The following is a 20,084-nucleotide window of genomic DNA, read 5'->3' on the forward strand; positions in this document are numbered from 1 at the left end:
AAAGGGATCAGGGGGTATGGAGAGAAGGCAGGTACAGGATACTGAGTTGGATGATCAGCCATGATCATATTGAATGGTGGTGCGTACAGGCTCGAAGGGCCGAATGGCCTACTCCTGGACCTATTTTTTATGTTTCTATGTTTAAACTAAATTAAACATTGTTCAAATGTAATGATATTAATGACAATTTTATTATAATAATTTTCAATAATACAAACTTAAATAATTTTATTTCAAAAAATCTATTTTCAGAAGCACTGAGCTAAATTGAAAGAACAGAGATACAACTGATAAACTCCATGAAAATAGTTTTTCCAAAGAACATTTCTATTGATTAAAGCAAGATGAAACATCGCATCTTTATATTAATTTTACTTTCAGTAACGTTGGTTTTCATAACAATTGTATTCCAATATAAATATAAGGCTAATATAGATTATTTAAAAAAATCTACAAATGAAAAATGTGTTCAAAGCAGCGTGCAGAATATTCCAAAGGGAATTTGGACAATAAATTCTGCTGGACGTCTTGGCAACCAGATGGGAGAATTTGCATCACTCTATGCTTTGGCAAAGATTAATGGTCACCAGGCCTACATTTTGCCCTCCATGGCCAATTATCTGTCTCCTGTCTTCAAAACTACTCTTCCAACCCTCCATGAAAGTTTGGTCAATAAATTACCCTTTCAACCTTACGGACTCCACGACTGGATGGCTGAGGAGTATCGTAATATTCCAGGGAACTATCGAATGCTCCAGGGATTTCTGTGCTCCTGGACCTTCTTCCATCACCTGCGGGAAGAGATTCTCCACGAGTTCACCTTTCACGACTTCATCACGGAAGAGACAAACGCATATCTGAGACGCATCGGGGGAGAGCGAAAGAATGTGACTTTTGTTGGAGTCCATGTTCGAAGGGGTGATTATGTTGGCATCATGCCTCTTTACAAAGGGGTCGTGGCTGATAAGGGATATTTAGAAAAAGCGATGGGTTACTTCAGAGATAAATACAGGAATGTTATTTTTGTGGTGACAAGTGATGGAATAGATTGGTGCAAGCAGAACATCAATAATTCCAAAAGGGACGTTTTCTTTTCAGATACTTCAAAGAGTCCAGGTGAAGACCTTTCCATTCTTGCTCACTGTAATCACACTATAATAACGTTAGGGACATTTGGTTTCTGGGCAGCTTACCTGGCTGGTGGGGATACTGTTTACCTGGTTAACTACACTACGCCTCATTCACGGTCTCGAAAGATATTTAAGTACGAAACATTTTACTTACCTCAATGGATTGGAATTGCAGCCGACCTCTCACCTGTTCTGGCAAAGATTAAAAAAAACAATCATTAAATTAACCAGGCATTCTGAATTCATAGTGTCCTACAGCATGGAAAGAGGCCCATCAGCCCAACTTGCCCATACCAAACAACACACCCCATCCACATTAGTCACACCCATCTCTCTCACCCTTTCCTATACACCTACCTGTCCAAATGTCTTTTAAATGTTCTCATTGTACATGCCTCAACGACCTCCTCTGCGAGCTCTCTCCATATACCCACCACCCTCAGTATGGAAGACTTTGCCACTATTTGCCATCTATTAATAGTTTAAATGGAACTATTTAAATCTTTCCCCTCTCACCTTACACTGGGTAAAAGACTCTCTGCATTTACCCTATCTGTTCCCCTCATGATCTTATACACCCCTATAGGATCACCCCTCAACCTCCTGTGCTCCATGAAATAAACTCCGAGCCTGCCCAAACTCTCACAACAGCACAAGTCCTCGTAAATCTTCTTTGCTGCCTTTCCATCTTCACGACATCCTCCCTATAGTAGGGGGACCAAAACGGAACAAAATGCTCGAAGATTCAAGAAGCAGCAGATTCGTGAAGTCAGGCAGCTTCTGTGGAGGGAATGGGTAGGGAAAATTGGCTGTCACTCTTTCATCCTATGTCAGTCCTGCCATCCCGGGAATAAACCTGGTGAACCTAATCTGCACTCCCCCAATTGCAATAATGTCCTTCCTCAAATTAGACCAAAATTGAACGCAATACTCCAGGTGTGGTTTCACCAGGGCCCTGTACAGCTGCAGTAGGACCTCCTTGCTCCTATACTCAAATCCTCTCGCAATGAAGACCAACGTGCCATTAGCTTTCTCCACTGCCTGCTGTACCTGCATCCTTAATTTCAGGAAGAAGTATGTAAAATACCAAGACCCATTGGTAGAGTCGACAGTCAGAACCTTTTTTCCCCATGATGGAAATATCAAAGGGCATAGGTTTAAGGTGAAAGGGACAAAGTTGAAAGGACATGTCTGGGCAGGTTTGCACATAGAGTGCATTGGGTGATGAGAACGCACTGTCAGGGTTGGTGCTGGAGGCAGATACGATAGAGGCATTTGGATGGATACGCACATGGATATTCTGAGAATGGATAGATATGCCTTATGTGCTGGCAGATAAGAGGTAGTCTTGGAATCATATTCAGCGCAAACATTCTGTGCTAAAGAAACTGTTCCTAAGTTGTACACTTCTATGTTCTTTGTTGTAAACCCCATGCACCCAAATCCAGGTAATTAATGTGGTGCATTCTCTGGGTCCCAGAACTAATAATAATAATAATAATACATTTTATTTATATAGCGCTTTTCATATACTCAAAGACGCTTTACAGAGATTTAGAGAACATAGTGAAATTAATAAATAGATAAATAAGTAAATAAATAAACGAACAGAGAAAGGAGACAGAAGGTGAGGTGACCTTCAGTGGTTGAAGGCAGTACTGAACAGGTGAGACTTCAGCGATGTTTTGAATGTGGTGAGTGTGGAGGAGTCTCTGTCGGTTTGGGGTAGTGAGTTCCATAGGGTGGGAGCAGCGATGGAGAAAGCCCTGTCCCCCCAGGATCTGAGTTTGGTCCGGATGTGGGGGGATAGGAGATTGGCAGCAGCAGAGCGGAGGGTGCAGGTGGCAGTGTGCCTGTGGAGGAGGTCGGTCAGGTAGGATGGGGCCAGGTTATGGAGGGCTTTGTAGGTTATGAGGAGGATTTTGTACTGGATTCTCTGGGGGATGGGGAGCCAGTGGAGTTTGTAAAGGACGGGGGTGATATGGTCACGGATCGGGGTGTGGGTGAGTAGACGGGCAGCGGAGTTTTGAATGTATTGAAGTTTACTGATGATTTTTGAGGGTGCGCCATAGAGGAGGCTGTTGCAGTAGTCCAGACGGGAGGTGATGAAGGCGTAGATGAGGGTTTCTGCAGCTGTGGAGGAGAGGGATGGACGGAGACGGGCAATGTTTTTGAGGTGGAAGAAGGCTGTCTTTGTGATGTGTTTGATGTGTTTGTCGAAGGAGAGGGTTTGATCAAAGATGATTCCAAGATTCCGGATGTGAGGTGAGGTGGATACTGGGAGACCATCAATGTTGAGGATGAAGTTTTGGGTGGATTTGGTGAGCGTTTTTGGACCAATGATGATGATTTCAGCTTTGTTGCAATTGAGTTTGAGGAAATTTGATTGAAGCCAAGATTTGAGTTTGAGGAAATTTGATTGAAGCCAAGATTTTATTTCAGAACTATACTCAACCTCCCTAGTGCCATCCAAAGAACAATTGTCCACCCTAACTCTCTAACAGGGAAATATTGTGTGACAGCTCTTTTTATTTCATAAGCAAACAAAAAGATGATTATTAATGGATATCATTCTATATACAGTATATAATTTGTATTATATTTGATGTTGTGGGAATTAGCTTCTAAGAAATAAACTTTTGTGTGGCTCTTAATAGAAGTGTTTCATCCATCTACAATTCTAGAAATAAAATCATTGTGAAATATGTCACATTGTACAATGAATGTTTATAATTCCCCAGTTATAAACTGTTTTAATCTCCGAGATTAAGGGTGAGTTCTTCCATTCTAAGCTTTTTGCGACTACGTTTGATTACATTTTGCGACTACGTTTGTTTGCTGGCAGTGGCTGGAACACATGGATGGAGGTGGATGTAGATACAACAGTGGTTTTATGAGATCAAAAACACACATACAATGTGCTGGAGTAACTCAGTGGGTCAGGCAGCATCTCTGGACAACGTGAGCTTCTCTGGGTCTTTCTCTGGTCACTTTTTGGGTCTTCAGAGCAAAAGTTACTAGTTTGCCTAGAAGATTGGCTGACTGGTGGAAGGGAAAATGTGGGGATAATGTTGGTTGGCAGCCTCGTTCTTCAGAAAACGGGGCTTCCCCTCCTCCATTATAGATGAGGCTCTCACTAGGGTCTCTTCTACATCCCGCAGCTCCGCTCTTGCTCCCCCTCCCCCCACTCGCAGCAAGGACAGGTTCCCCCTCGTTCTCACCTTCCACCCCACCAGCCAGCGGATCCAACATATCATCCACCAACATTTCCGTCACCTACAACGGGACCCCACCACTGGCCATATCTTCCCATCCCCTCCCCTCTCTGCGTTCCGCAGAGACCGTTCCCTCCGTAACTCCCTGGTCCACTCGTCCCTTCCTACCCAAACCACCCCATCCCCGGGCACTTTCCCCTGCAACCGCACGAGATGCAACACCTGTCCCTTTACCTCCCCCCTCAACTCTATCCAAGGACCCAAACAGTCTTTCCAGGTGAGACAGAGGTTCACCTGCACCTCCTCCAACCTCATCTATTGCATCCGCTGCTCTAGATGTCAACTTATTTACATCGGCGAAACCAAGCGCAGGCTCGGCGATCGCTTCGCTGAACACCTGCGCTCGGTCCGCGTTGACCAAACTGATCTCCCGGTGGCTGAGCACTTCAACTCCCCCTCCCACTCCCGGTCCGACCTTTCTGTCATGGGCCTCCTCCAGTGGCATAGTGAGACCCACCGGAAATTGGAGGAACAGCACCTCATATTTCGCCTGGGCAGTTTGCAGCCCAGTGGTATGAACATCGACTTCTCCAACTTTAGATAGTCCCTCTGTCCCTCTCTTCCCCTCCCCTTCCCAGATCTCCCTCTATCTTCCTGTCTCCACCTATATCCTTCCTTTGTCCCGCCCCCCCTGACATTAGTCTGAAGAAGGGTCTCGACCCGAAACGTCACCCATTCCTTCTCTCCTGAGATGCTGCCTGACCTGCTGAGTTACTCCAGCACTTTGTGAATAAATCCACCAACCCATTTGACTGGGGAATGGTACGCTGTCGAATGGTGGAGCCGTTCCCAACAGGCGGGCCATGGACGACCGCAGTTCCCACGTGAACCGGTCGGACGTGATGTGACGCGGAACACCAAAGCAGGCATTCCAAGTTGCCACCAGGGCACGACTGAATTTGCGAATCTGTGGGGGGTGGGTCATTAGCAAATTTGCAGATGATACAAAGCTGGGTGGCAGTGTGAACTGTGAGGAAGATGCTATGAGGTTGCAGGGTGACTTGGACAGGTTGTGAGAGAGGGCGGATGGTTGGCAGATGCAGTTTAATGTGGATAAGTGTGAGGTTATCCACTTTGGTGGTAAGAACAGGAAGGCAGATTATTATCTGAATGGTGTCAAGTTAGGAAAAGGGGACGTACAACGAGATCTGGGTGTCCTAGTGCATCAGTCACTGAAAGGAAGCATGCAGGTACAGCAGGCAGTGAAGAAAGCCAATGGAATGTTGGCCTTCATAACAAGAGGAGTTGAGTATAGGAGCAAAGAGGTCCTTCTGCAGTTGTACAGGGCCCTAGTGAGACCGCACCTGGAGTACTGTGTGCAGTTTTGGTCTCCAAATTTGAGGAAGGATATTATTGCTATTGAGGGCGTGCAGCGTAGGTTTACTAGGTTAATTCCCGGAATGGCGGGACTGTCATATGTTGAAAGACTGGAGCGACTAGGCTTGTATACACTGGAATTTAGAAGGATGAGAGGGGATCTTATCGAAACGTATAAGATTATTAAGGGGTTGGACACATTAGAGGCAGGAAACATGTTCCCAATGTTGGGGGAGTCCAGAACAAGGGGCCACAGTTTAAGAATAAGGGGTAGGCCATTTAGAACGGAGATGAGGAAAAACTTTTTCAGTCAGAGAGTTGTGAATCTGTGGAATTCTCTGCCTCAGAGGGCAGTGGAGGCCAATTCTCTGAATACGTTCAAGAGAGAGCTTGGTAGAGCTCTTAAGGACAGCGGAGTCAGGGGGTATGGGGAGAAGGCAGGAACGGGGTACTGATTGAGAATGATCCGCCATGATCACATTGAATGGCGGTCTGTACAGGCTCGAAGGGCCGAATGGCCTACTCCTGCAACTATTGTCTATTGTCTATTGTGGTGACACCTGGTGGCAAACCAAGGGCAGAATGAACCATCGGCTCTAGGGGGCGGTGTCTGGGTGTGGCAGGCACAAGTCACAGGGGGTGTTACCTGAGTCGGTATTTAAGGCCAGGTATCGCCCGAGACTGGGGAAGTGGTGGAGAGCCGTGCTGGGGAGAATAAACACGACTATCGCATGCAACTCGTGTCCCATTAGTTTTTGGCTGGACTCCTTGGCGTTCCTGCTACTAATGTATGTATACACTGTGCACTTCATGTGAACAAGCAAGTTTATTGCTCGCCAGTGTATTAGACAATAAACTAATCTGAATCTGAATCTTTCCATTTACTCTCTTTCAATCTCTTTTATTAATCTTTCAATTTATGATGCGATTTTCTATCACCACATGAATTCCAGACTCGTTCCAGACTCCTTGTTTTTGTAATTTTCTTCAAGGGCATTTCTAACATGTGTGTACACTACAATTCCCAAATATACCCTATCTGTGGCCTTCAGTGATCAATCTTCACACCCCTATGATGTTCACCATCTAGAAAAATGGTACAATGGTTTCATTTTCATTAAAAGCACTAAAGATTGTTAAGCAATGACATGTACTTATTTAGATTCATTCACAAAATGCTGGAGTAACTCAGCGGGTCGGGCAGCATCTAGGGAGAGAAGGAATGGGTGACGTTTCGGGTCGAGACCCTTCTTCAGACTTATTTAGATTCACTTCAACTTCCTTATTACAAAACAAATTTGGCAAAAATCCCATTTAAACTGAGTGAGTGAGATATGCCTTGAAGCATTCAAAGTTGAACGGGTGTAAATATATGTCTCGTGTGTAAATCGTTGCTGCTTTGTTGAATGCTGCTGTTATTGGGACTAACATTTGTATTGGTTTATATTATTGTCAGATGTACCATGATAGATAAAAAGGCTATTATTTGGATACATCCGTAGTTTATGGGAGAATCATTCAGACATCTGTAAACAGTGGGGAAGAATTTGTTCTTGAATCTGGAGGTATGATTATGTTGGCTGCTTTTTCAGGGCAGAATGACAGACAGATGAGGAGGGTAGAGGCAAACACAGAGAGTCAGAGAGTCCCACTGTAAAGGAAATTGGTAATTACCTCAAGATTCAAACTACAGTGCCTGTCATACTCTTTAATATTGACTATCGTTCACCGCTGTCTCATCTCTGCACACAATTATTCCCTCTGTTTTCCAGAAATAGGTTAATTGGAAATAAATGTACCATGACCACACCTTTGATGTGTCTTTCCAAACCCGACTTTGCTTGGAGAAATTAGTTGCACATATTCATGTGGGAGGGTCAAAAATATCATGCTCATGTATGTAACTCGTCGTGTCCTGAGAGTTACATACGTAAGATGCCATTGGAAATCATGAAAAATTAATATTTTTCTGATCGATATTCATTTGTTTCTATGATGCTCGAGCCAAGTAAAAAAAAATACATGTCCAAAAATTCTTAACTCAACATACTTTAAAGCAAAGGAGACAGACATACTGTGCTTACTTAGTTCTCCGTGTCCAAATCGTTACGTACATAAGCAGGCATCATTAACACACTGTTTTCATGTATTGTGGGTCTGTCAACATATAAAGACATTTACAATGCTGTCATGAAAGAACCCGGGGGTAAGTGTAGTTTGTCAATTTTCTGCTGACGGAGCTGCAACCTGATGACCTTTTGTGTCTTCGCAACGTCTGCTGGTTACGTACAGGAGACGTTCAATGTAATTATAAATATATAAACATTGTTTATTAAAATCATATTATGAAATTGGGATTAATGATTTGAGTCCTTGGCAAGAATGTCCATGACAATGAAGAAGGGTCTCGACCCGAAACGTCACCCATTCCTTCTCTCCCGAGATGCTGCCGAGTTACTCCAGCACTTTGTGAATATGTCCATGACAATGGTTGGTGCTGTCAGATTAGAGGGTGTTGCATGAAAGTTGAACGTTCCTTGATTTCGTAAAGCCAATTATTTTAATTTGAAGATTGCAATGTTGCAATACAACTTAATCCGGTTTCCCTGGCAGAACCAGAAAGGCAAGCACAATCATTGAGACAAATAAAGTAGGCATGCAGATGCAGCAGGCAGTGAAGAAAGCCAATGGTATCTTGCCATTCATTCGTGCCAGGGAGATTGTCAGCTGTCAACCCCTTGTGTCGATAACCAAATCTGCAGTGGATCAATAGACAATAGACAACAGACAATAGGTGCAGGAGGAGGCCATGCTGATCCGGTTTTTCGCCTCTCCCAAGAGATCACTCAGTTCTTTTGGGTGGGCGGTTGGAGCGGTTGGAGTAGCAGCTGGGCGGTAGGTTTAGTAACCGAGCGCGGGGCTTTGTTTGGAGAGTATGACTGCCAGGGCAGTTTTTTGTTCTGGGTGTCAGATGTGGGGAATCTGGGAGTCTGATAGTCTTCCAGACATCCACATCTGCGCCAGGTGTGACGAGATGGGGCTCCTAAGGGACCGTATTAGGAACCTGGAGCGGCAGATTGATGACCTCCGTCTGATCAGGGAGAGTGAGGAGGTTATAGATAGGAGTTACAGAGAGGTGGTCACTCCTAGACCACGGGAGGTAGACAAGTGGGTCACTGTTAGGGGGGGCAAGGAACAGAGGCAGGGACTAGGGAGTACCCCGGTGGCTGTACCCCTTGGAAATAAGTACTCCTGTTTAAGTACTGTTGGGGGGGACAGCCTACCTGGGGGCAACGACGGTGCCCGGGCCTCTGGCAAGGAGTCCGGCCCTGTTGCTCAGAAGGGTAGGGAAAGGAAGAGGAGAGCAGTAGTAATAGGGGACTCTATAGTGAGGGGGTCAGATAGGCGTTTCTGTGGACGCAGTAGGGAGACCCGGATGGTGGTTTGCCTCCCTGGTGCCGGTGTCCGGGATGTGTCTGAGCGTGTCCAGGATATCCTGAAAGGGGAGGGAGAGGAGCCAGAGGTCGTGGTACATATAGGTACCAACAATATAGGTAGGATAAGGGAAGAGGTCCTGAAAGGAGAATTCAGGGGGCTAGGAAGAGAGTTAAAAAAAAGGACTTCCAAAGTAATAATCTCAGGCTTGCTGCCTGTGCCACGCGATAGTGAGAATAGGAATGGAGTGAGGTGGAGGATAAATACGTGGCCGAGGAACTGGTGCAGGGAGCAGGGTTTCAAGTTTCTGGATCATTGGGACCTCTTCTGGGGGAAGTATGACCTGTACAAAAAGGACGGGTTGCATCTGAACCCGAGGGGAACCAATATCCTGGCGGGGAGATTTGCTAAAATAACTGCGGAGACTTTAAACTAGTACGGTTGGGGGGAGGGACTCAAACACAGATAGCTAATAGGCAGTGTGTGAGGCAGGAGGCAGAAAAGGGAAACACTCAGACCCAATATGTAGGAGAGAAAGAAGGGAAAAGAAATAAACTGAGAATAAGAAATGATGGGTCCCTTAAATGTGTATATTTTAATGCTAGGAGCATTGTAAGAAAGGTGGATGAGCTTAGAGCCTGGATTGACATCTGGAAGTATGATGTTGTGGCGATCAGTGAAACATGGTTGCAGGAGGGTTGCGATTGGCAATTAAATATTCCAGGATTTCATTGTTTCAGATGTGATAGAATCGGAGGGGCAAGAGGTGGGGGTGTTGCATTGCTTGTCAGGGAGGATATCACAGCAGTGCTTTGGCAGGACAGACTAGAAGGCTCGATTAAGGAGGCTGTTTGGGTGGAACTCAGAAATGAGAAAGGTTTAGCAACACTTATAGGGGTGTATTATAGACCGCCAAATAGGGAACGAGAATTGGAAGAGCAAATATGTAAGGAGATAGCAGATATTAGTAGTAAGCACAGAGTGGTGATTGTGGGTGATTTCAATTTTCCGTATATAGACTGGGAATCACATTCTGTTAAAGGGCTGGATGGTTTGGAGTTTGTAAAATGTGTGCAGGATAGTTTTTTGCAGCAATACGTAGAGGTGCCTACCAGAGAAGGGGCAGTGTTGGACCTCCTGTTAGGAAATGAGATGGGTCAGGTGACGGAGGTATGTGTTGAGGAGCACTTTGGGTCTAGTGATCATAATGCCATTAGTTTCAATATCATTATGGAGAAGGTCAAATCTGGACCAAGGGTTGAGATTTTGGATTGGAGAAAGGCTAATTTTGAGGAGATGAGAAAGGATTTAAAAGGAGTGAAATGGAAATTGTTGTTTTATGAAAAGGATATAATAGAGAAATGGAGGATATTTAAAGGTGAAATTTTGAGAGTACAGAGTCTTTATGTCCCTGTTCGGTGGAAAGGAAAGAATAATAATTTGAAAGAGCCGTGGTTTTCCAGGGAAATTGGACACTTGGTTCGGAAAAAGAGGGAGATATACAATAAATATAAGCGGCAGGGAGTAAATGAGGTTCTTGAGGAATATAAAGAATGTAAAAGGAATCTTAAGAAGGAAATTAGAAAAGCGAAAAAAAGATATGAGGCTGCTTTGGCAAGTAATGTAAAAGTAAACCCCAAGGGGTTCTACAGATATGTCAATAGCAAAAGGATAGTGAGGGATAAAATTGGTCCATTAGAGAGTCAGAGTGGACAGCTATGTGCTGAGCCGGAAGAAATGGGGGAGATATTAAACAATTTCTTTTCTTCGGTATTTACCGAGGAGAAGGATATTGAATTATGTGAGGTAAGCGAAACAAGTAGAGTAGTGATGGAAATTAGGAGGATTAAAGAAGAGGAGGTACGGACACTTTTGAAGAATATAAAAGTGGATAAGTCTCCAGGTCCTGATAGGATATTCCCTAGGACATTGAGGGAAGTTAGTGCAGAAATAGCAGGGGCTATGACGGAAATATTTCAAACGTCATTAGAAACAGGGATGGTGCCGGAAGATTGGCGCATTGCGCATGTTGTGCCGTTGTTTAAAAAAGGTTCTAAAAGTAAACCTAGCAATTATAGACCTATTAGTTTGACGTCTGTGGTGGGAAAATTAATGGAAAAGATACTTAGGGACAATATATATAATTATTTGGATAATCAAGGCCTGATTAGAAACAGTCAACATGGATTTGTGCCTCGAAGGTCATGTTTGACTAATCTTCTTGAATTTTTTGAAGAGGTTACCAGGGAAATTGATAAGGGCAAGGCTGTGGATGTTGTCTATATGGACTTCAGTAAGGCATTTGACAAGGTTCCACATGGAAGGTTGATTAAGGAGGTTAAATCGTTGGGTATTAATAGTGAGGTTGCAAGATGGATTCAACAATGGCTGAATGGGAGATACCAGAGGGTAACGGTTGACAATTGTATGTCAGGTTGGAGGCCAGTGTCTAGTGGAGTGCCCCAAGGATCTGTGTTGGGTCCACTGTTGTTTGTCATTTACATTAATGATCTGGATGATGGTGTGGCAAATTGGATTAGTAAATATGCAGATGATACTAAGATAGGTGGAGTAGTTGATAGTGAGGTAGATTTTCAAAGTCTACAGAGAGACTTGGGCCTTTTGGAAGGGTGGGCTGAAAGATGGCAGATGGAGTTTAATGCTGATAAGTGTGAGGTGCTGCAATTTGGTAGGACAAATCAAAATAGGACGTACAGGGTAAATGGTAGGGAATTGAGGAATGCAGTGGAACAGAGGGATCTGGGAATAACTGTGCATTGTTCCCTGAAGGTGGAATCTCATGTGGATAGGGTGGTGAAGAAGGCGTTTGGTATGCTTGCCTTTATAAATCAGAGCATCGAGTATAGAAGTTGGGATGTAATGTTGAAATTGTACAGGGCATTGGTGAGGCCGAATCTGGAGTATGGTGTGCAGTTCTGGTCGCCAAATTATAGGAAGGATGTCGACAAAATGGAGAGGGTACAGAGGAGATTTACTAGAATGTTGCCTGGGTTTCAGCACTTAGGCTACAGAGAGAGGTTGAAAAGGTTGGGTCTTTATTCTTTGGAGCGTAGAAGGTTGAGGGGGGACTTGATAGAGGTTTTTAAAATTTTGAGAGGGACGGACAGAGTTGACGTGGATAGGCTTTTCCCTTTGAGAGTGGGGAAGATTCCAACAAAGGGACATAGCTTCAGAATTGAGGGACAAAGGTTTAGGGGTAACATGAGGGGGAACTTCTTTACTCAGAGGGTTGTGGCTGTATGGAATGGACTTCCGGTGGAAGTGGTGGAGGCTGGCTCGATTTTATTATTTAAGAGTAAATTGGATAGATATATGGATAGGAGGGGATTGGAGGGTTATGGTCTGAGTGCAGGTAGATGAGACTAGGTCAGGGAGAATGGTCGGCGTGGACTGGTAGGGCCGGACAGGCCTGTTTCCATGCTGTAGTTGTTATATGTTATATGTTATGTATGTAACTCGTCGTGTCCTGAGAGTTACATACGTAAGATGCCATTGGAAATCATGAAAAATTAATATTTTTCTGATCGATATTCATTTGTTTCTATGATGCTCGAGCCAAGTAAAAAAAAATACATGTCCAAAAATTCTTAACTCAACATACTTCAAAGCAAAGGAGACATACTGTGCTTACTTAGTTCTCCGTGTCCAAATCATTACGTACATAAGCAGGCATCATTAACACAGTGTTTTCATGTATTGTGGGTCTGTCAACATATAAAGACATTTACAATGCTGTCATGAAAGAACCCGGGGGTAAGTGTAGTTTGTCAGTTTTCTGCTGACGGAGCTGCAACCTGATGACCTTTCGTGTCTTCGCAACGTCTGCTGGTTACGTACAGGAGACGTTCAATGTAATTATAAATATATAAACATTGTTTATTAAAATCATATTATGAAATTGGGATTAATGATTTGAGTCCTTGGCAAGAATGTCCATGACAATGAAGAAGGGTCTCGACCCGAAACGTCACCCATTCCTTCTCTCCCGAGATGCTGCCTGACCTGCTGAGTTACTCCAGCACTTTGTGAATATGTCCATGACAATGGTTGGTGCTGTCAGATTAGAGGGTGTTGCATGAAAGTTGAACGTTCCTTGATTTCGTAAAGCCAATTATTTTAATTTGAAGATTGCAATGTTGCAATACAACTTAATCCTGCTGCCCTGGCAGAACCAGAAAGGCAAGCACAATCATTGAGACAAATAAAGTAGGCATGCAGATGCAGCAGGCAGTGAAGAAAGCCAATGGTATCTTGCCATTCATTCGTGCCAGGGAGATTGTCAGCTGTCAACCCCTTGTGTCGATAACCAAATCTGCAGTGGATCAATAGACAATAGACAACAGACAATAGGTGCAGGAGGAGGCCATTCGGCCCTTCGAGCCTGTACGCACCGCCATTCAATGTGATCATGGCTGACCATTCTCAATCAGTACCCCGTTCCTGCCTTCTCCCCATACCCCCTGACTCCGCTATCCTTAAGAGCTCTATCCAGCTCTCTCTTGACGATCTAGTTCTCTCTCTATCTCGAGCTCTATCCTTAAGAGCTCTATCCAGCTCTCTCTTGAAAGCATCCAACGAACTGGCCTCCACTGCCTTCTGAGGCAGAGAATTCCACACCTTCACCACTCTCTGACTGAAAAAGTTCTTCCTCAACTCCGTTCTAAATGGCCTACCCCTTATTCTTAAACTGTGGCCCCTGGTTCTGGACTCCCCCAACATTGGGAACATGTTTCCTGCCTCTAACGTGTCCAACCCCTTAATAATCTTATACGTTTCGATAAGATCTCCTCTCATCCTTCTAAATTCCAGTGTATACAAGCCTAGTCGCTCCAGTCTTTCAACATATGACAGTCCCGCCATTCCAGGGATTAACCTGGTGCACGCCCTCAATAGCAAGAATATCCTTCCTCAAATTTGGAGACCAAAACTGCACACAGTACTCCAGGTGCGGTCTCACAACTGCAACTGCAACTGCAGAAATACAACTGCAGAAGGACCTCTTTGCTCTTATACTCAAACTAGGAGACCAAAACTGCACACAGTGCTCCAGGTGTTGCATGAAAGTTGAACGTTCCTTGATTTCGTAAAGCCAATTATTTTAATTTGAAGATTGCAATGTTGAAATACAGTTCTTATTCCTTCTTCCCTGGCAGAACCAGAAAGACAAAAACAACCATTGAGACAAATAAAGTAGGCATGCAGGTGCAGCAGGCAGTGAAGAAAGCCAATGGTATGTTAGCATTCATAGCGAGGGGATTTGAGTATAGGAGCAGGGAGGTTCTGCTGCAGTTGTACAGGGCATTGGTGAGACCACACCTGGAGTATTGCGTACAGTTTTGGTCTCCTAATCTGAGGAAAGACATTCTTGCCATAGAGGGAGTACAGAGAAGGTTCACCAGATTGATCCCTGGGATGGCAGGACTTTCATATGAAGAAAGACTGGATAGACTCGGCTTGTACTCGCTGGAATTTAGAAGATTGAGGGGGGATCTTATAGAAACTTACAAAATTCTTAAGGGGTTGGACAGGCTAGATGCAGGAAGATTGTTCCCGATGTTGGGGAAGTCCAGAACAAGGGGTCACAGTTTAAGGATAAGGGGGAAGTCTTTTAGGACCGAGATGAGAACGTTTTTTTTCACACAGAGAGTGGTGAATCTGTGGAATTCTCTGCCACAGAAGGTAGTTGAGGCCAGTTCATTGGCTATATGTAAGAGGGAGTTAGATGTGGCCCTTGTGGCTAAAGGGATCAGGGTGTATGGAGAGAAGGCAGGTACGGGATACTGAGATGGATGATCAGCCATGATCATATTGAATGGCGGTGCGTACAGGCTTGAAGGGCCAAATGGCCTACTCCTGCACCTATTTTCTATGTTTCTATGGACATGTATTTTTTTTACTTGGCTTGAGCATCATAGAAGCAAATGAATATCGATTCATATTAATTTTTCATGATTTCCAACGGCATCTCACGTATGTAACTCTCAGGACACGATGCGTTATGTACATGAGCATGATATCTTTGACCCTCCCACATGAATATGTTTAACTAATTTCTCCAATTTGGAAAGGCACATCAAAGGGTGTCCTAGTGCATCAGTCACTGAAAGGAAGCATGCAGGTACAGCAGGCAGTGAAGAAAGCCAATGGAATTTTGGCCTTCATATCAAGAGGAGTTGAGTATAGGGGCAAAGAGGTCCTTCTACAGTTGTACCGGGCCCTGGTGAGACTGCACCTGGAGTACTGTGTGCAGTTTTGGTCTCCAAATTTGAGGAAGGATATTATTGCTATTGAGGGCGTGCAGCGGAGGTTTACTAGGTTAATTCCCGGAATGGCGGGACTATCGTATGTTGAAAGACTGGAGCGACTAGGCTTGTATACACTGGAATCTAGAAGGATCAGAGGGGATCTTATCGAAACGTATAAGATTATTAAGGGGTTGGACACGTTAGAGGCAGGAAACATGTTCCCAATGTTGGGGGAGTCCAGAACAAGGGGCCACAGTTTAAGAATAAGGGGTAGGCCATTTAGAACTGAGATGAGGAATAACATTTTCAGTCAGAGAGTGGTGAATCTGTGGAATTCTCTGCCACAGAAGGTAGTTGAGGCCAGTTCATTGGCTATATTTAAGAGGGAGTTAGATGTGGCCCTTGTGGCTAAAGGGATCAGGGGGTATGGAGAGAAGGCAGGTACAGGATACTGAGTTGGATGATCAGCCATGATCATATTGAATGGTGGTGCGTACAGGCTCGAAGGGCCGAATGGCCTACTCCTGGACCTATTTTTTATGTTTCTATGTTTAAACTAAATTAAACATTGTTCAAATGTAATGATATTAATGACAATTTTATTATAATAATTTTCAATAATACAAACTTAAATAATTTTATTTCAAAAAATCTATTTTCAGAAGCACTGAGCTAAATTGAAAGAACAGAGATACAACTGATAAACTCCATGAAAATAGTTTTTCCAAAGAACATTTCTATTGATTAAAGCAAGATGAAACATCGCATCTTTATATTAATTTTACTTTCAGTAACGTTGGTTTTCATAACAATTGTATTCCAATATAAATATAAGGCTAATATAGATTATTTAAAAAAATCTACAAATGAAAAATGTGTTCAAAGCAGCGTGCAGAATATTCCAAAGGGAATTTGGACAATAAATTCTGCTGGACGTCTTGGCAACCAGATGGGAGAATTTGCATCACTCTATGCTTTGGCAAAGATTAATGGTCACCAGGCCTACATTTTGCCCTCCATGGCCAATTATCTGTCTCCTGTCTTCAAAACTACTCTTCCAACCCTCCATGAAAGTTTGGTCAATAAATTACCCTTTCAACCTTACGGACTCCACGACTGGATGGCTGAGGAGTATCGTAATATTCCAGGGAACTATCGAATGCTCCAGGGATTTCTGTGCTCCTGGACCTTCTTCCATCACCTGCGGGAAGAGATTCTCCACGAGTTCACCTTTCACGACTTCATCACGGAAGAGACAAACGCATATCTGAGACGCATCGGGGGAGAGCGAAAGAATGTGACTTTTGTTGGAGTCCATGTTCGAAGGGGTGATTATGTTGGCATCATGCCTCTTTACAAAGGGGTCGTGGCTGATAAGGGATATTTAGAAAAAGCGATGGGTTACTTCAGAGATAAATACAGGAATGTTATTTTTGTGGTGACAAGTGATGGAATAGATTGGTGCAAGCAGAACATCAATAATTCCAAAAGGGACGTTTTCTTTTCAGATACTTCAAAGAGTCCAGGTGAAGACCTTTCCATTCTTGCTCACTGTAATCACACTATAATAACGTTAGGGACATTTGGTTTCTGGGCAGCTTACCTGGCTGGTGGGGATACTGTTTACCTGGTTAACTACACTACGCCTCATTCACGGTCTCGAAAGATATTTAAGTACGAAACATTTTACTTACCTCAATGGATTGGAATTGCAGCCGACCTCTCACCTGTTCTGGCAAAGATTAAAAAAAACAATCATTAAATTAACCAGGCATTCTGAATTCATAGTGTCCTACAGCATGGAAAGAGGCCCATCAGCCCAACTTGCCCATACCAAACAACACACCCCATCCACATTAGTCACACCCATCTCTCTCACCCTTTCCTATACACCTACCTGTCCAAATGTCTTTTAAATGTTCTCATTGTACATGCCTCAACGACCTCCTCTGCGAGCTCTCTCCATATACCCACCACCCTCAGTATGGAAGACTTTGCCACTATTTGCCATCTATTAATAGTTTAAATGGAACTATTTAAATCTTTCCCCTCTCACCTTACACTGGGTAAAAGACTCTCTGCATTTACCCTATCTGTTCCCCTCATGATCTTATACACCCCTATAGGATCACCCCTCAACCTCCTGTGCTCCATGAAATAAACTCCGAGCCTGCCCAAACTCTCACAACAGCACAAGTCCTCGTAAATCTTCTTTGCTGCCTTTCCATCTTCACGACATCCTCCCTATAGTAGGGGGACCAAAACGGAACAAAATGCTCGAAGATTCAAGAAGCAGCAGATTCGTGAAGTCAGGCAGCTTCTGTGGAGGGAATGGGTAGGGAAAATTGGCTGTCACTCTTTCATCCTATGTCAGTCCTGCCATCCCGGGAATAAACCTGGTGAACCTAATCTGCACTCCCCCAATTGCAATAATGTCCTTCCTCAAATTAGACCAAAATTGAACGCAATACTCCAGGTGTGGTTTCACCAGGGCCCTGTACAGCTGCAGTAGGACCTCCTTGCTCCTATACTCAAATCCTCTCGCAATGAAGACCAACGTGCCATTAGCTTTCTCCACTGCCTGCTGTACCTGCATCCTTAATTTCAGGAAGAAGTATGTAAAATACCAAGACCCATTGGTAGAGTCGACAGTCAGAACCTTTTTTCCCCATGATGGAAATATCAAAGGGCATAGGTTTAAGGTGAAAGGGACAAAGTTGAAAGGACATGTCTGGGCAGGTTTGCACATAGAGTGCATTGGGTGATGAGAACGCACTGTCAGGGTTGGTGCTGGAGGCAGATACGATAGAGGCATTTGGATGGATACGCACATGGATATTCTGAGAATGGATAGATATGCCTTATGTGCTGGCAGATAAGAGGTAGTCTTGGAATCATATTCAGCGCAAACATTCTGTGCTAAAGAAACTGTTCCTAAGTTGTACACTTCTATGTTCTTTGTTGTAAACCCCATGCACCCAAATCCAGGTAATTAATGTGGTGCATTCTCTGGGTCCCAGAACTAATAATAATAATAATAATACATTTTATTTATATAGCGCTTTTCATATACTCAAAGACGCTTTACAGAGATTTAGAGAACATAGTGAAATTAATAAATAGATAAATAAGTAAATAAATAAACGAACAGAGAAAGGAGACAGAAGGTGAGGTGACCTTCAGTGGTTGAAGGCAGTACTGAACAGGTGAGACTTCAGCGATGTTTTGAATGTGGTGTGTGTGGAGGAGTCTCTGTCGGTTTGGGGTAGTGAGTTCCATAGGGTGGGAGCAGCGATGGAGAAAGCCCTGTCCCCCCAGGATCTGAGTTTGGTCCGGATGTGGGGGGATAGGAGATTGGCAGCAGCAGAGCGGAGGGTGCAGGTGGCAGTGTGCCTGTGGAGGAGGTCGGTCAGGTAGGATGGGGCCAGGTTATGGAGGGCTTTGTAGGTTATGAGGAGGATTTTGTACTGGATTCTCTGGGGGATGGGGAGCCAGTGGAGTTTATAAAGGACGGCGGTGATATGGTCACGGATCGGGGTGTGGGTGAGTAGACGGGCAGCGGAGTTTTGAATGTATTGAAGTTTACTGATGATTTTTGAGGGTGCGCCATAGAGGAGGCTGTTGCAGTAGTCCAGACGGGAGGTGATGAAGGCATGGATGAGGGTTTCTGCAGCTGTGGAGGAGAGGGATGGACGGAGACAGGCAATGTTTTTGAGGTGGAAGAAGGCTGTCTTTGTGATGTGTTTGATGTGTTTGTCGAAGGAGAGGGTTTGATCAAAGATGATTCCAAGATTCCGGATGTGAGGTGAGGTGGATACTGGGAGACCATCAATGTTGAGGATGAAGTTTTGGGTGGATTTGGTGAGCGTTTTTGGACCAATGATGATGATTTCAGATTTGTTGCAATTGAGTTTGAGGAAATTTGATTGAAGCCAAGATTTGAGTTTGAGGAAATTTGATTGAAGCCAAGATTTTATTTCAGAACTATACTCAACCTCCCTCTCCCTAGTGCCATCCAAAGAACAATTGTCCACCCTAACTCTCTAACAGAGAAATATTGTGTGACAGCTCTTTTTATTTCATAAGCAAACAAAAAGGTGATTATTAATGGATATCATTCTATATACAGTATATAATTTGTATTATATTTGATGTTGTGGGAATTAGCTTCTAAGAAATAAACTTTTGTGTGGCTCTTAATAGAAGTGTTTCATCCATCTACAATTCTAGAAATAAAATCATTGTGAAATATGTCACATTGTACAATGAATGTTTATAATTCCCCAGTTATAAACTGTTTTAATCTCCGAGATTAAGGGTGAGTTCTTCCATTCTAAGCTCGTTTGTTTACATTTTGCGACTACGTTTGTTTGCTGGCAGTGGCTGGAACACATGGATGGAGGTGGATGTAGATACAACAGTGGTTTTATGAGATCAGAAACACACATACAATGTGCTGGAGTAACTCAGTGGGTCAGGCAGCATCTCTGGACAACGTGAGCTACTCTGGGTCTTTCTCTGGTCACTTTTTGGGACTTCAGAATGACCCGAAATGTCTCCTGTCGATGTCCTCCAGCGATGCTGCCTGGCCCGCTGACTTACTCCAGCACTTTGTGCATTTTTTGTATCCAGCATCTGCAGTTTCTTGTTTCTAACATATA

At 43.9% G+C, this 20,084-nt stretch overlaps 2 protein-coding genes across 2 annotated transcripts; both read left to right on the forward strand.

Annotated features, from left to right (window-relative positions):
* Positions 1-256: 256 nt before the first annotated feature.
* Positions 257-3,107, forward strand: LOC144591586 (galactoside alpha-(1,2)-fucosyltransferase 2-like). Its single transcript, XM_078395653.1, has one exon. The coding sequence runs from the start codon at positions 345-347 to the stop codon at positions 1,350-1,352; it is 1,008 nt and encodes a 335-aa protein (XP_078251779.1). The 5' UTR covers positions 257-344; the 3' UTR covers positions 1,353-3,107.
* Positions 3,108-16,089: 12,982 nt separating this feature from the next.
* Positions 16,090-18,577, forward strand: LOC144591587 (galactoside alpha-(1,2)-fucosyltransferase 2-like). Its single transcript, XM_078395655.1, has one exon. The coding sequence runs from the start codon at positions 16,178-16,180 to the stop codon at positions 17,183-17,185; it is 1,008 nt and encodes a 335-aa protein (XP_078251781.1). The 5' UTR covers positions 16,090-16,177; the 3' UTR covers positions 17,186-18,577.
* The last annotated feature ends 1,507 nt before the right edge of the window (positions 18,578-20,084 follow it).

Source organism: Rhinoraja longicauda, unplaced genomic scaffold, assembly GCF_053455715.1.
Source record: "Rhinoraja longicauda isolate Sanriku21f unplaced genomic scaffold, sRhiLon1.1 Scf001164, whole genome shotgun sequence".
NCBI lineage: Eukaryota > Metazoa > Chordata > Chondrichthyes > Rajiformes > Arhynchobatidae > Rhinoraja > Rhinoraja longicauda.

Excerpts from the sequence above, each read along its gene's own strand:
- LOC144591586 (XM_078395653.1), top strand. The coding sequence starts at position 345 with ATGAAACATCGCATCTTTATATTAATTTTACTTTCAGTAACGTTGGTT.
- LOC144591587 (XM_078395655.1), top strand. The coding sequence starts at position 16,178 with ATGAAACATCGCATCTTTATATTAATTTTACTTTCAGTAACGTTGGTT.